This window comes from Nestor notabilis, unplaced genomic scaffold (assembly GCF_000696875.1).
Source record: "Nestor notabilis isolate BGI_N333 unplaced genomic scaffold, ASM69687v1 scaffold12670, whole genome shotgun sequence".
In the NCBI taxonomy this organism is placed as follows: Eukaryota; Metazoa; Chordata; class Aves; order Psittaciformes; family Psittacidae; genus Nestor; species Nestor notabilis.
Genome location: NW_009909752.1, coordinates 881 through 15,424, shown reverse-complemented (window position 1 = coordinate 15,424; position 14,544 = coordinate 881). Strand labels below are relative to the sequence as shown.

Sequence of the window (14,544 nt, the reverse complement as noted above, 5' to 3'; positions counted from 1 at the left end):
AGCGTTCCTGTGTGAAGCTGTTAAATTCTCACCTAATTTGAGATTCTTCCTTATTAAATTATGTCTAATTTAGAGCTGGCTGCCTACCATATTCAAGTAAGGAGTGCTTGGGCTAGATTTTTTAAAGTTTTGGTTTCTCAGCTTTGTTAAATTGGGCGTCTTCTCAATAGGTGCCTTATAGAGATTGATCTTGTGTTCATAAAGCCTTTTTAGCTAAGGTAGTGTTTTGATTTGCCTGTCTATATGACTCCTGTCTTCTGACACACCCTGTTCAAACCTTCCCTACAACTGTTCAGAAAACACGCTCACACCTGTGACCACGTAGGCTGCTTATCCTAGGGGATATCCACAGGGAATCTGCACAAGCTGTTGTTAAAAAGCAGAGCTTGGGGCCTATGATATGACCCTGTGATACCTAGAGGGAAGCCTGTGTGCTGCAGTGATCTCGGATCCTTCAGAGCAGAGAGAGCATAGCAATACCAGCACAATCCCCCCAACCTGAAGGGAGAAGTTGCTGCAACAAGTCAAGGTTTAATTTAATCAAGTGATCTTTGTGAGAGGTAATAAGGGCAAAAGATGTAAAAAATGGCCCTGCTTGGTGTGAAATTGCATTCCTGGGCTAATTTGTTATGCTGAACCCAAGGTAAGTCACCTCAAAGGAAAAGCAGGGAGGCAGCCAGCAGGTGACCTAAACATGCCTTCAGGCCAATAACATGAAGGAACTGGAGGGAGAGAGTTGTTCGCCTGGGGATTAACTAGTAAGTAAGAAGGTTCTGCTGTTTCATTTACTACCTAAGCAATTAGACAATTTTCTGAAGGAGGCGAATGCATTCCTGGTGCCAAAGTGTATTTAAATTTGTGTCACACCAAACACTGCAAAATAAGTTAGCATTTACCAGGCTATGAACTTAGTGGCTCCTACCCTTCTATTAGAGAACACTCCTTCCCATGGAGGATCAAGCTGTGAATATTATAGTAGGTCACTGTCATCAACAGTGGATACTGCAGGAAAATCTTGGCAGGTAAAAGAAACAAGGGTTTAATTGGGGAGGATTAAAGGTGTGTCAGTGTTGGTTTTATCTGACACCCTTTCAAATCAAAGTCTACGTCTGTAGGCAGTTTGTTTCTTGTGTAGTTTCTCTAGTTTATCAGTGACTCAGAAATACATGTCTCCTGTGGAATATTAAGAGGGGCTTAACTTATGCATTGTAAAGACTTGTGCTGATGGGGTTTGAAGCAAAGAAAATCAGGTTACTTATCTGTGCTGCTACTTTGCCGCTGACCCTGACAATTTAATGGTGATTTATTATTTCTGGCATGCCTTCCAGGCCTTTTAGCAGAAAATGTTAAGCAGAACTGCCCTGAAGTTTTTAGGAGTCCCTAGAGAACAGCACTCAGAGCCATTTCCCCACATCCATATCATGTATCAGTCACAGATAGCATAGAGAAACACTCTTATACCACTGTCTAACCTGCGTCTTTCTTTCATTGCAGTTATTTCCTTAGTATGCCATTCAAATCTGTGTGCTTTACCTTTAGCCATGACACATGGGCCAACCTCACACACGTACTACAGCATTCTGGGCTTGACTTGGCAAGTTTCTGCTGAGCGTGCTAGTTCAGTGTTTGCTTCATAATCAAGCATGTGTGGGTAGCCATGTTCTTTTCAGAAGAGCTATGCATGTGCTTAAAGTAAATATGTGTTTAAGTACCTTGCAGCTTCCAGCCAAAATGGAAAACGCTTGGGCAGAGTTTAGTTCTAAACAAGCTCTTCAGAAAGACTTCTTCAGTACCAGCTAGCCAGATATTTGACATGTTACTGGGGCATGTTGCTGGTTCAGAAATTTTCAAGGAAAAGACAAAAAGCCAGTGGTAGCACAGGTGATGATTTGAGTCACTTGAGGTCACAAATCTGCCTGTCATTATTATGTAGGGATTAGTGCCCTAGACTTTTATCTGCTCAAGGGATCCTTCATATGGTTGTTGGTATGCTAGAGAGAAATGAGTTCTTACTTGTGTCTGCTTGGAGGGGAGGCAGACACCCTGTCATAGTTGTTGTATCAGGCATCTTACTGAAATGGTGTATGGAGCCAAACCAACAAACTTACTTTGTGATAAACCAATGTCTGTCTCAACTGTGGTTTTATCCCACAATTGCTTCTGTGCCTTTGCTATCTGACATACAGTTCTTTTAATTGCATACAAGGTTTTTGGAAGCCTTGTGAGAGAGTGCATCTTAGGACTTGTTTGCTTGGTTGTTTAGACTAAGGGTGTGAAGCACATGCATAAATGTAACATAAGCTTGTTACATTTGCCATTAAATCTCTTTCTTCAGAAGGGAAACGGCTTTACTTTCTTATATAGCAACCTTTACTTCTGAACTGGAGCATTCACTCTGAAATCTATACATTCACTTTACACCTTGAGTTGGTGACTTTAACATTCCCAAGTGCTGCTGTGTAGACAAGCTCTCAGTACAAGTGATGTTCCCAAGGAAATAAAACTGATACCAATTTTATACCAAGTGATACAGCTTATACCAGTGACTTGTAAGCTGGGAGTAAAATGGAAAGCATCCTAAGTTCATCTGTGCCTTGCAGGCAGGATCATATGCTTTTTAACTGGCATAGCCAAAAAACTGTTTGTACATAGATATCATTCCTTCCCAGTGGTAGTCACTGAACAGATTCTGTTCTACATGCCAATGGACTATAAGAGAGCAGGTGTTTCTACATCAAACGTACTTCAGCTCTGAACCCATGGCTGTTATTTTGACTTGGAATCAGCACACATTCATTCCAAAGTCTATGACCCTCACTGCCATAAATACTCTTTTTTTTGTTGTTGTTATTCTTAGTCTTTTGCATTATTTTGACGAAAAGATCACCATGATATTCTTCTCTTATTTGATTCAAATGACTTTCCATACTCTATCTCTGTGGGGTTAATTATTTCCCCTTTTAAAAAAAGATTGATTACAAAATATTACATACAATGTACTGGACTGAATCTCATTCAGACAGGTTGGTATCTTGGTTATGCTACTGACTATCTACAGAAAAGGTAGTTTAAAAATTCAGGTACGTTTGGGGGACTTACTTGGTAATCCTAAAATGCAGATGCAGGGTTCAAAAAGCATATTCTTAGTTGAGTTTGTGAATAGTTTGAAGAATCCCAGTTTTAATATACAGGGAGAAGTAGGTAGCACGTTCGTGACTTATATCTAACTGAAAAATCTGAAATCACTTTAGTTAATTAGATTCTCTCAAGCATCCCTGTAAGGTAGAGAAAATAGATGATATCCAAGGGTTGCATCACTTTTGAAAAAACGTAGTTGCCAAAGGTATTCTTAAGTCAGATTTATTAATTAAACTAGTATCCAGCCCCATTTGTGTTACATTTGAAGAACTCCCTGTACCATTGAAATGCCAGGAATGGAAGTAGAAAAGATGATGGTGAAAGAATGATGGGGTAAGGGAGATTATTCCCAAAGTTTAAAAGGCTAGGGCTTTCTGAACTGGATGTCTGTTATGAAGCCTCTGTAACCTCTGAGTATCTTGGGGCTCCCTGTTCTTCTGGAACAAGTAGTCACAACTCTGCTTCACCTTGACCCTAATTCACCTTAGCAGCATATGTCCCTAAGGATTCAGTTTCACCACATAGGGTGAGCAGAAATAGCAGCTTACTGTCATTGAAAGAGGGAAATACAGGTCCCTCATCTCAGACCTCCCTTTCTCCTGGCTGTGTATTTTTGCCTCTTACCTTGAACTGCTGTTAACAGTTATTGGATTCCTCTGCAAGCCAATTTAGTTCCCTAAAATAAGAGAGAAAAAAGACAGTGGAGGTAGTTCTTTTATTTGTTACTATATTAGTAACTAGTGAGATGCAGTAAGAATGAAACCATAAACCAAGGTGTTTGATGCTGGATACCAGCTGCTCACTCTATGTTTCGGGATGTTTCAGATTACCTCTGGTCCTAGTGTGTAGACTAGGCATAAGTGTATGGCCATTAGTTACACCTTCAGGTTGAAGTGTATTAGGTGTGCTTCTGCAGCACATTTTTCAGTTTAGTTTCATCTGAAACTGTCCAGTTTGTGTGCTTTAAGACTGCTCCATGATGCAAACCAAGTGTTTGCATGGTGAACTGAATCAGCTCTGTAGGGGGAGGGTATGGCTGCAAAGCTAGATAAGTGGGAGTGAGCTGCAGTCCTTTGGCAGGCCCTGTATCTGCTCAGCTGTGAGCACACACAACCTAACTGCTGAGATATTGCTCAAATCCAAGTTCCTAGTGCTCACCTTCCTAACAGCTTGATGTCACCTTTGCTTCACTTAAAAAAGCTGACAGATTTGCAACAGAAAACTGCACACCATGAAAAGTGTCATCAGTGCAAATCTGGGGACAAATACTTGGTTAGCTGTGTTTGATCTGATCGTGCATACGTACCAGAATCAGTCCTAAAAGCATACTTGCCACACCACACTCTGAAGAACTCAGGGTTTGACACCGAATTAAAGTGGTACTAGTGAAGGGTGAGCTCCTAAGTGTAAACCAATGGCCAAGATGCTAAGCAAGTCATGTTGTAAGCATCAAAGCTGATGAAGCATGGCTTCCTCGTTTTTATATCTTGTTGACAGATAGCTATACCTTTGTAGTCAGTGTCTGAAGTCTTTCAGATAGATACAGTAGCTTTCCTATGTGCAGATTCTCTGATTCATAGAAATACACAGGTATCCTCCAGGAGGGTAAAGCAGAGTATCCCTCTTCTGCCTATTTTCATAAAAGTTATAGAACCTAAACTTTAGTAGAGGTACCTCCTCCTCTGTCCTGTGTGGCTTGTATGGGCCAGCACTCTTATCTAGGCATAGGGTGATTACATCAGCCTCATTTCCATAGGAAGCCAGATAAGAACAGGGAGCCAGGGTTAAGCTTCCAAAACTCTATTTGAAGGTGAACCAGAAGCAAAGAAAAAGATGTAGTAAATCATTGCAGCACCTACCTTTCTGGTGCCTGCCACCTGAGTAGGGTCCCAAACCCTTTCATGGCTCCATTTCCAGGGAGGAAGAGACAGGCATTGCAGATCTGGATTGGGATTCTGCACAGCACATAGGGAGTCATTGCCCAGGTAGTGCTTAGGGAACGTAGGCCTTGGATGAGCAAAGGGTTTTCCGGATCACAGCCATCTGCTTTGTTACCTAAATTCTTTTATGGATCAAGTTCCAAATTAACAGGTGAACTTTATAGTCAGGCCTAAAGCTATCTAAGGGGTTAGGTAAGTGTAACTGGGACATGGGAAACCAACTTGATTTAGGAGAAAAGATTTACTAATCAAGGTTTGCAATAGTCAGTTTTCCATTGGGTTTTAATTTGCTTATCCAGATGTCCCACATGAGCTTAATCTTCTTGCAGGCAGGCATGTTCCAAGTATTGCATTTTGGAGCTAAAAAGTGTTTGTGTTGCTTGTAGGTAGCTTAAAGATGGATGCTCCCAAAGAAGTTCAGCCTACAGGAGAGTTCACTTGTCAGCTATGTAGCTTAACAGCTCCATACACGTACTATGGGCAGAAGCCACCAAACACGCGCTCTATTGTGTAAGTACAGTCTTTCATATTACAGATTTCATTTATGCTATGAGCATTAGAAGCCTTGTTCCATGGAATGGCATACAGTGCATGAATGCAATAACATACCATATTGCCCCTGAATATGAGGCTTGGTACTTAAAGTGACCTTCTATTTCCAATGTTAAACATTGTCAGCATTGATAGTAAAGACAAAAATCAACTTTCCCATCTTGTTTCAACACCATGCGAAGATTTTCATTTAACTTACTTCCTAACCCCACTGACCACCCTAGAATACAACTATATCATTATTTTCTAAGAAGAATGCTGTTGATTGTCAGCCTAGCAGTTCTGGGAATAGCCCTTGCCTTTCAGCTGTGTTAGCTGGGAAACATGTAAACACAGCATCAATTAAATACATATGGTAAAAACACTTTTTAAGAGCTGTTTGACATGGAGTTCTGAACAGCCATCCTTTTTTGCATGAATTAAACAATTCTTTAGCAGATTGTGTGATATTTAAGTGTGTAGAAATGTAGTGCAAATTTACATTTTAGGAGACCAAAGCTTTTTCCATCTCTGCTAAGTAGGGATAGTTTGACCAGAAATTATGCCATTACAACATTGTCTGCAGGCATTAAACTGCACATGAAACAAAGCAGTTGGCTATAAGTATACCAGTTGCTCTGTTGTCATCCTGATCAACGAACCCATCATGCAAACATGGCCAGGAACTCACTGGAAGTCAGTCATGTACTCAGTGTTTCACCCTACTGAGACTGCTAATTTCTTATAAAATGGACATAGCTGTTGATTACCACCTGCTTCGGCTGTTTTCCTAGGGCAGCTCTGTTTTTATCGTTCCAAATCCCACAGTGCTACTGGTTTTCTCTCTTCTACTCAGCAGAGCAGTGGCCTACCTTTGATCAGGTCCATTCCTAAAGAATCTGAATCAAAGCTGAACATAATCTTAACTTTAAGTTATCCAAGCTCACTGTTGTCATCTCAGCTTTATTTAGGTGACTGAGATTCAAAAAGCAAGAGAGTAATGCTGAAGCATAATACTTCTATACATGCATATAAGAAAAAGCTTTACACACTACCTTTATTGGCTTGCTTTCTGGCCTACTCATGTGTCCTAAATGGAATTGCTGCAGAAAATATATGCTAGACATGAAGGCTTGTACAATGACCAGGTCTCTGCACTACATTAAGACTGTGAATCTTGCAAGGGAAACTTTGCAAAGGTAATCCAGTCTTTGTATATTAAGAGACTTGTTAATCTCCAGTGATAAAATACGTGACCTTTCGTAAGGAAGACTTGAGCTATACCATTTTTTGTTTGAGTGGAGAGGAAAAAGAAAATACACTCAGATGCACACATACCTGAGTATGTATATAGATGAGGAGAAGGCAATATGAGTTAAAAGAATACCTTTATATATATATATATATAGTACTCCATATTATTACAGAATCCATGTTTGATTTAAGTCAAAGAATGAGCCAGCCTTGCAGGGTGCCCTGTGCAGACAGACACCCAATTTACCTCTTTAATGCTTTGCCTGGAGCTCGCAGGAAGAATAAGGCCTTAGTCTTTCCCAAGCGAATTGCCAAATTATTAATAAATGCACTCCCTTAATACCCTGGAGCAAACAGTGCAATCTGTGACATTAAGTAAGCATATTCCAGGTCATTGCAAAGCTCTGTGCCAGTAGCTCCCGCTTTCAAGAGGTGGGAACCTTCGCTTTACAGCAGTGACATAACTAAGAGCAATAAAAACTTTTTATGCTCTCATGCACACAGCTTTGGAATAGAACTTCTAATAAAAAGCTGTGCAATTGAAATGTTAACTTGTCAAGGTATTGAAGTTGGCCATGCTAAGGAGTGCCTGTCAGAAATATGCAAGATAAGAAAATACTTCAAGGTAGAGCACCGAGAAGAACCTAGTAAGGTAATGTTAAAAGGATCGCCAATTGCCCTAATTTTAGACAACACATAGAAAGTGCAGCATAGGACTCAAGGCAGCCACAAATATTGGTATTGAAGAGGAAAGGAGCTGCATATCTACTACATTGCCTCATGTGTAACTCCAGGACGAAGAAGTCAAGTAGAAAGGGCTGATACCTTTTCAGTCTCCACAATTGCTCTGCCTTTCAACTCTCCCCTACTGTGAAATCTACCCTTAAAAGCCTGAAATTATTCTCTTACAGGCTTTTGGAAGAAAGCTATGTCATGAAGGATCCTTTCACCCCTGACAAGGACAAATTCCTCATCCTTGGGTCTCATTGCAGTTTGTGTAGCAGATCAGTGTGCGTTGGTACAGTAAGTAACAAGTAAAACAAGCTTCTTCAATCACTTCTTTTTGTTGCAGTCCTGGTGACCTGTTAGAGAGAGACCAAACAGCCAAAAAACAAACAGTCTATATGTAAGGCAAGCTAATTGTATGTTCTTGTGGATTCCCACAGATAAAGCTCTTTGTATTAAAAGAAAATGATTGGCAATTCAAGTGTCCTATTTACAGATGAACACAGTCCAACCTCACAATGAGTGTTCTTTTCCACTTTCCTAGCACAAGGAAATGCAAGGCACTTACCGCTTCAAGACTTTTAAGTTTCAGTAGTCATACTATACCCAACAATAGACTTTTTTTTGTTTTCCTGTAAAGGGAATATGACTGTAGTGATAGGACAAGGGGCAGTGGGTTTAAACTTAAACAGGGGAAGTTCAGGTTAGATGTAAGGAAGAAGTTCTTCGCAGTGAGTGACGGTGAGGAACAGGAACAGGTTGCCCAAAGAAGTGGTAAATGCCCCAACCCTGTCAGTGTCCAAGGCCAGGTTGGACAGAGCCTTGGGCGACATGGTCTAGGGTGAGGTGTCCCTGCCCATAACAGGGGGTTGGAACTAGATGAGCTTTAAGGTCCTTTCCAACCCAAGCCATTCTATGATTCTATCCATGGATTGGTAGGTTTGTGTCCACAGCATGGGGCTGCCATCCTATTTGCAAATGCTAACGTAGAAAATGAGCAGGGAGGTGAGGTGTAAAGTCACATGACAGCTCTCTGAAGAAGAATGAATTTGAGTAGCAGCTGGTAGGCAACCTTAAAACTATGAAATCTGAGTGCAGTCCAGAAAGGTGGTGTGAAATTACAGTTGTCTTAATTTCTTCTCCTCAGTGCAGAAATGGCCCCTTTGTTTGCTGAGAGTTCAAAGCAAAAATGAAGACAAGTTATTACACAGTTATCAGTGTCTGGCAGCTGTACTGTGTGTCTTTGAGGCAGTAAAATGAATTGAGAAAACTTAGGCTCCACTCCTTTTCCTGAGCAAGCCAGTTCTGTGGTTGAAAGAGACTCGGGACTGCAGTAGTCAGGATTCATGCATGATTCAACCCATGAGGAGACTTCACCTGCTTGTTTACATGGACAACGGCATGTATCTGTTATGCCAAACACTATTGCCCTAATGCCAGCCAGATCCCAGCCTTCTGTTTCAAAGTGGTTGTTTGCTATCTTAGAGTAACGTGCTTAAATCTAAGAGTGCAGCTAATTAGCATGAGCTATTAGCAAGAGCACACCTTGCTCTTCAGTGTCAGCTTTTGCAGTTTGCAGATTCAACCTTTTCAGCCTGTTCTGTAATTGCAGTGGTTAGGGACCAGCTCCACTGACATGATCCTTACTGCAGGTAGCTAGTAGTGAGAGTTCTAAAACAAACAGACCTGCTAAAGACTTTGTGAAGATGTAGCTTTATTTATTTATTTTTCATGTTTGGTAGCCAGTTATAGTTCCGCTGGGACAAAGTTACACTCCTGGCCTCCTCAGAGCATGAGGTGAGGTAATCTGGGCAACTGAGGCAGCTCATATGCCAATGCCAGACAGTTTCTGTGTGGGGACTTGAGGGAATTCTTTTGAGCAAAACAAAGGGTCACATTACACTGACAAAATTTAGGGGGTTGGACAGACACAGCCAAAAGGAAATTGGCACACTTGGACAAGTTCAGCTGCTATTCTGATTTGCAGGGAATTAGCACCAAGGATGGATTTGGACCCCTGTCGTAAGAGGAGTGTGGAATAGCACCTTTCTCCTGATTAAATTTGTTTCCTCTTTCTGAAGTCTCTTCTGTCATTTAAATGAATGAAAATCACCAGAACATCAGACTAAGGATTGCAACTGAGATTAACTTTTTCCATTCTGGAACTACCTGAGGGCTACGTGAGAGTCAGATGAAGTGCCAGTGCTCTCTGGTTACGTCTTTGGTAGCTGGGCTCAAATTTCCAGAGCCAAGTAGCTAAAGACAGTTGCGTGGAGGCAGAGCTCACATGTGAGCAAGATCCTCCTAGTGACAATGTCCCTGTCTTGACTGGAAGTTGACTCACTCCCCTACAGAGCCAGATGAAGAGGCAAGTGCAACTAGTCAGATAGTTCAGGCTTATGAGCTCAATTCCTGCCCTGACACATCAGGTTTAGCCCTCCTTTTTACAGAAGAGGATTAGCAGTTCACACACGTTTTGGGCAAACTTGAGCACATTTAGCTATCTTCATTCCCAAACTAATTTTCTTGAATTTAGGAAGGATTCAACTGGTATTTCCAAGTCTGGCAGTTAAATGTGTCCAAAACACAGCATTTTAGCCTCTCAGTATCTTTCCACACTGTGCATTTCTGAATAAAGGTGGGGCTTTTTCTTTTTAAAAGGTTTATTAATGATTTCTGTTAATCTAGGGCATAACAATATAAAGAGGATATTAGCAATGAGCTAATAGAAGCCCCTTCTAATCTTTTTGACATTCCTGCCTATTTCGCCTATTGTGGAAATATATCAATCATTTACTTCTTGTTATCTGAGTCCTCAAGATTCCCCTGATGGTATCACTCAAAGCAAAACCTTGATTGCAAATAATTGAGAATTCTTACCAAACTGGCCAGGCCAGATAGTGAAACACATCTATGACTATGGTTTCAAAATGTATTTAGCAATACTGCTTAGGTAACATTGAAAGAGATCTGCAGAAATGAATATTAGTGCTTTAAACACCCACACCACAAAGCAGGTAAACACGTCTTATTCCTCTTTCATGTAAGGGAAATTAAAAGCCCAGAGAAGCAAAGACTTTTCCAAGACAGTAGAGAGAGACAAAATTAGGATAATATCTCTGTGGATTGGTTTTGGTTCCTGCTTATGCTTGACCCAAGTAGATCAACTCAGTCCTGTGCTGAATCTTTCTGTAATGTTGTAATATAACAATTGAAACTGAAGAAAATCATGCTTTCTTGGGCCTCTTTCTTTGGCAAAGAAGCTGGACCAATGTCATAGAAAGTTTTCTGTGGCAGGTTGCTTTCATTTTTATGTTGATTCAAAATTAGTACTAGACTAACCTGTAGCTTTTGTATCTAAGGAGGCTTAGATACAGATCAGATATTAGGCTTTTCATGAGACAACCTATGTTAGCTGAAGTGGCTTTCCTTACAGCTGCTCTGCCAGTGAAAGTCAGGACTTGACTTAACAACTGTTCTGTATAATGCTCATAAACTCACTTCTTCAAATATTCTCTTAAGCGTCACTCAGTTAATTCACTCCAGTCAGCTTGCAGAGTACATCACCCTACTGACCCAGTCTTTACCATAGTATATTGGTAAGTGCTGTTATTTGTGGTAAAACTGAAAATAATTCTAATGACTATCTGTAATGTCTTAAAACATGTCAAAACCCCGCAGAAATGAAGATAACAAAAAAGCTTTTAAAAGTCCTTAGGAAGTTCGTGTGCCCTTCTTCCTGTTTCCCTTTCAGAAAAGGGAAGAGGAATTGATACAATCTGACCATATTAGTAATTTAAAACAGTTATTTCTTTTTTATTGCAACACTCATTAAACATAGGAAAAGAAAAGAGTTGTCTTTTGGAGAAGAAAATAGGACAGGGAGCAAGTTTCATCCCTTATTGCTCACCTCAGCAGACAGTGACTAGATACTGGCCTTGGACATGATTATAGGTATTAAACGATAAATGTAACACTACAGCTGCTTTCCATTCAACATCCAGTCATGCGGGGTCAATCCTGGACAAAGTTAGGCATAACCTTTCCTTTACATGCAGCTTCCTTTACAAGTGTGATAAAGATACAATCCCTGTATACATTACTTCCAGACATGATCCATGTTAGAACAGAAATAAACTCTGGCAGTATGCTTTGTCAGCACAGTTTTGCCTAAACCGGATTGTTTGAAATTGAAATGGCCTCCTCCTGCCTTGGTCATGGAAGAGGTGAAACCTATTAAAGAATTTTCCAGTTAAGCACTGAAGCCTATCAGGATAATGGTCAAAGAAGGGTTTGTCTATACATAGTTAGTGTAATTTGTAGGGCTTTAAAACAACAGCTAGGCTGAATAATCACAGAATCATAGAATGGTTTGGGTTGGAAGGGACCTTAGAGCTCATCTAGTTCCAACCCCCTGCCATGGGCAGGGACACCTCACCCTAGACCATGTCACCCAAGGTTCTGTCCAACCTGGCCTTGGACACTGCCAGGGTTGGAGCATTTACCACTTCTTTGGGCAACCTGTTCCAGTGCCTCACCACTCTCTGATCCCACAGCCTGCCTCCAGGTTAAGTTTATGACTCTACAGTGATGGACCCAGTGCTCAGGTATGCAGTGGTTCATAGTCATCATTTGTCTAACTCTCACTGGCCAAAGCTGGCAGCTTACTTCAGGTAAAAGAATGCAAATTGAGCACCTGTATATCTGTGAGGAGCTGCACCTTAACATCGGAGTTCCCCATCTGTAGAACAGGAGAAAAGCCTCTCCCCTGCTTTGCCATTGGCTGGTGGCACAGCATCCATCACTGTGGAGCCATGAACTTAACCTGGAGGCAGGGGGAGCTGTGTGCCGTTTTGCAATACAAACAAGAATAGCAGGGCCAATTTAAACTCTAATCTTCCATTTTAATTGGCAGCTTAAAGTATTAGGGATAGCAAGAGACAAAAAACAATAGGCTTATGAGGTTGTGCAACTGAAATCCAGTTTCAGGGCTTTTCAGAGACCAGGGTCTCACACTAGCTCTGAATACGAAGGCGCCTGGCAGTCATTGCTGAAAAGGACAATAGGTGAAGAGGAGTTGTTCCTTGGGTTTGGAAGTTGCACAGAAGCAGGCTGATAGAGATTTTGATAAAATCGTCTGCTGCATCTACTGCTAACGTCTTAATAGTGACAAGGGCAATGAAAGCAAGAACAGAAGCACAGAAACAGCCAAGCCAAGCCCCCAGAGGAAGGCCAGCCACAAAGGACCGTGGCAAGAGAAAACTTTGCTATTTAGGAAGAACACAATAGGATCCATTACTCCTCAAAAGGTGTCCTGAGCCATCTAAATTCATATCTTTATTCATGCTTAAATGCCCAAGAATAATCCATCAGCAATACCAGGTCCAGCTTACCCATTAAATCCTATTTGGAATTTAGTGATCAGCACGCCAGGAGAACCGCGGACTTCAGTCTTGCTGCAGGGCAGAGGAATAATACATTAATAAGCTTCTCTCCCAGTTGTCCAAACTCTGTACTGCAAATTGGCTGAGACAATTAAACTGAGATTTCATCCATTACTCACCTTTTCCTTGAATAAATGTACTCACTGATTAGAATCTAAAAGCATACGTGGTGCTAAAGCTTGAGCTGATGTCTCTTCTCTGACCTCTTGATGGCGAAGTATAAAAGCTGTTGTGCACAAATAAGGTATTTTCCCTGCCCTTGAAATGGAATAACACTGTGATCTGACATGTTTCATTCACAGGTGGTTTGGTTAGCAGTGTTACAGACCCAAAATTTTTTTTCAGTCAGTTGGCTCTCACCAGATGTTAGTTATTAAATAGGAAGAAGCAAAACTGCTGGAGTATTTCAACCTAGAAGAATTTAATTTAGATGAATTCTGAATATAAATGTGGTTTAATGAGACTGAAACTGAAGCAGTTCCATTTTGTGTATCTTGCTAATAATATTACTTTCTTTGCAGGAATGTAGTCTGTTCTACTCCAAAAGGTTCTGCCTCCCTTGCGTGAATGAAAATCTAAAAGCCTTTCCTTTGGAAATACAAGAAGATATGGATAAAAGGAAGCCCCAACAAAAATCCTTCTCCTGCAAAAAGGCAGATACAAGAACATAAGTACTGAAGGACCAAGAGAGACAGTTCTTTGGCCAGGGTTTCTACTCTCTCCTTTTGGAGACTATCATGTTGCTGCTTTTAAAGACGTGACCTTCATCAGCTCACTACTACGGAACACAGTAACACATTTCCTTACAATTGGCTTGGCTTCAAACATCATCATGCAGCAACTGCAGTGCCAGCAGTATGGCCTGAAGGTGTTGAAGAGCCAGAAAGAAAGGCAGACAAGCCCGTTGTCGACATGTAAAGCGCATGTAGTAAAAAACTGAACAGTGTATAGCATAGGAACCATATCCCAGTTTTCACATTTGTTAGTTTAATGTTTTGTGGTGTTCTTGATGATCTTACAGTGTTATGAAAATCTGCGACAGATTTATCTCGCTTGATTCAATATACATCCAAGAAAGTCAGAATACACCAATTGTTAACCTGACAGAGCTGTCCTGATAAGATTACAGTAGGCATGGAATTCAAAGCTTTATTTTTAAGTCTAAAATAAAATAGTTACAAGAAAATGCCACGGATACCCATAGAGATACCTAGATCCTTCAATATTAGAATATCAATACTATCACAGCATTAGCCTTCTGAAAGTAGGTGTTCTTGTAATAGAATACCAATATGATAATAAAAGAAAAGAAAGATACAAGTTACTTGCAGTTGCAGTAATTTTCCCCTCAATCTTCTAAGCCCATATAAATACAGCAACAGGAGAGGATCCTTAATATACCTGGTTTATACTTCACAAATAAAGATGACTTCCTTTTCACTGTCACATCAGTTAATCTGGAAATAGAAAAGTTCAGCTAATAAGTTTAATTATTTTCTGAATTGGGCAGT

General features: G+C 40.7%; 1 protein-coding gene across 1 annotated transcript; it reads left to right on the top strand.

The window, feature by feature from the left end:
* Positions 1-5,475: 5,475 nt before the first annotated feature.
* Positions 5,476-13,704, top strand: CDPF1 (cysteine-rich, DPF motif domain containing 1). The gene is made up of 3 exons (XM_010021804.1): positions 5,476-5,588; positions 7,775-7,886; positions 13,555-13,704. Exons 1-3 carry the CDS (start codon positions 5,476-5,478, stop codon positions 13,702-13,704), a joined length of 375 nt encoding a protein of 124 aa, XP_010020106.1.
* The last annotated feature ends 840 nt before the right edge of the window (positions 13,705-14,544 follow it).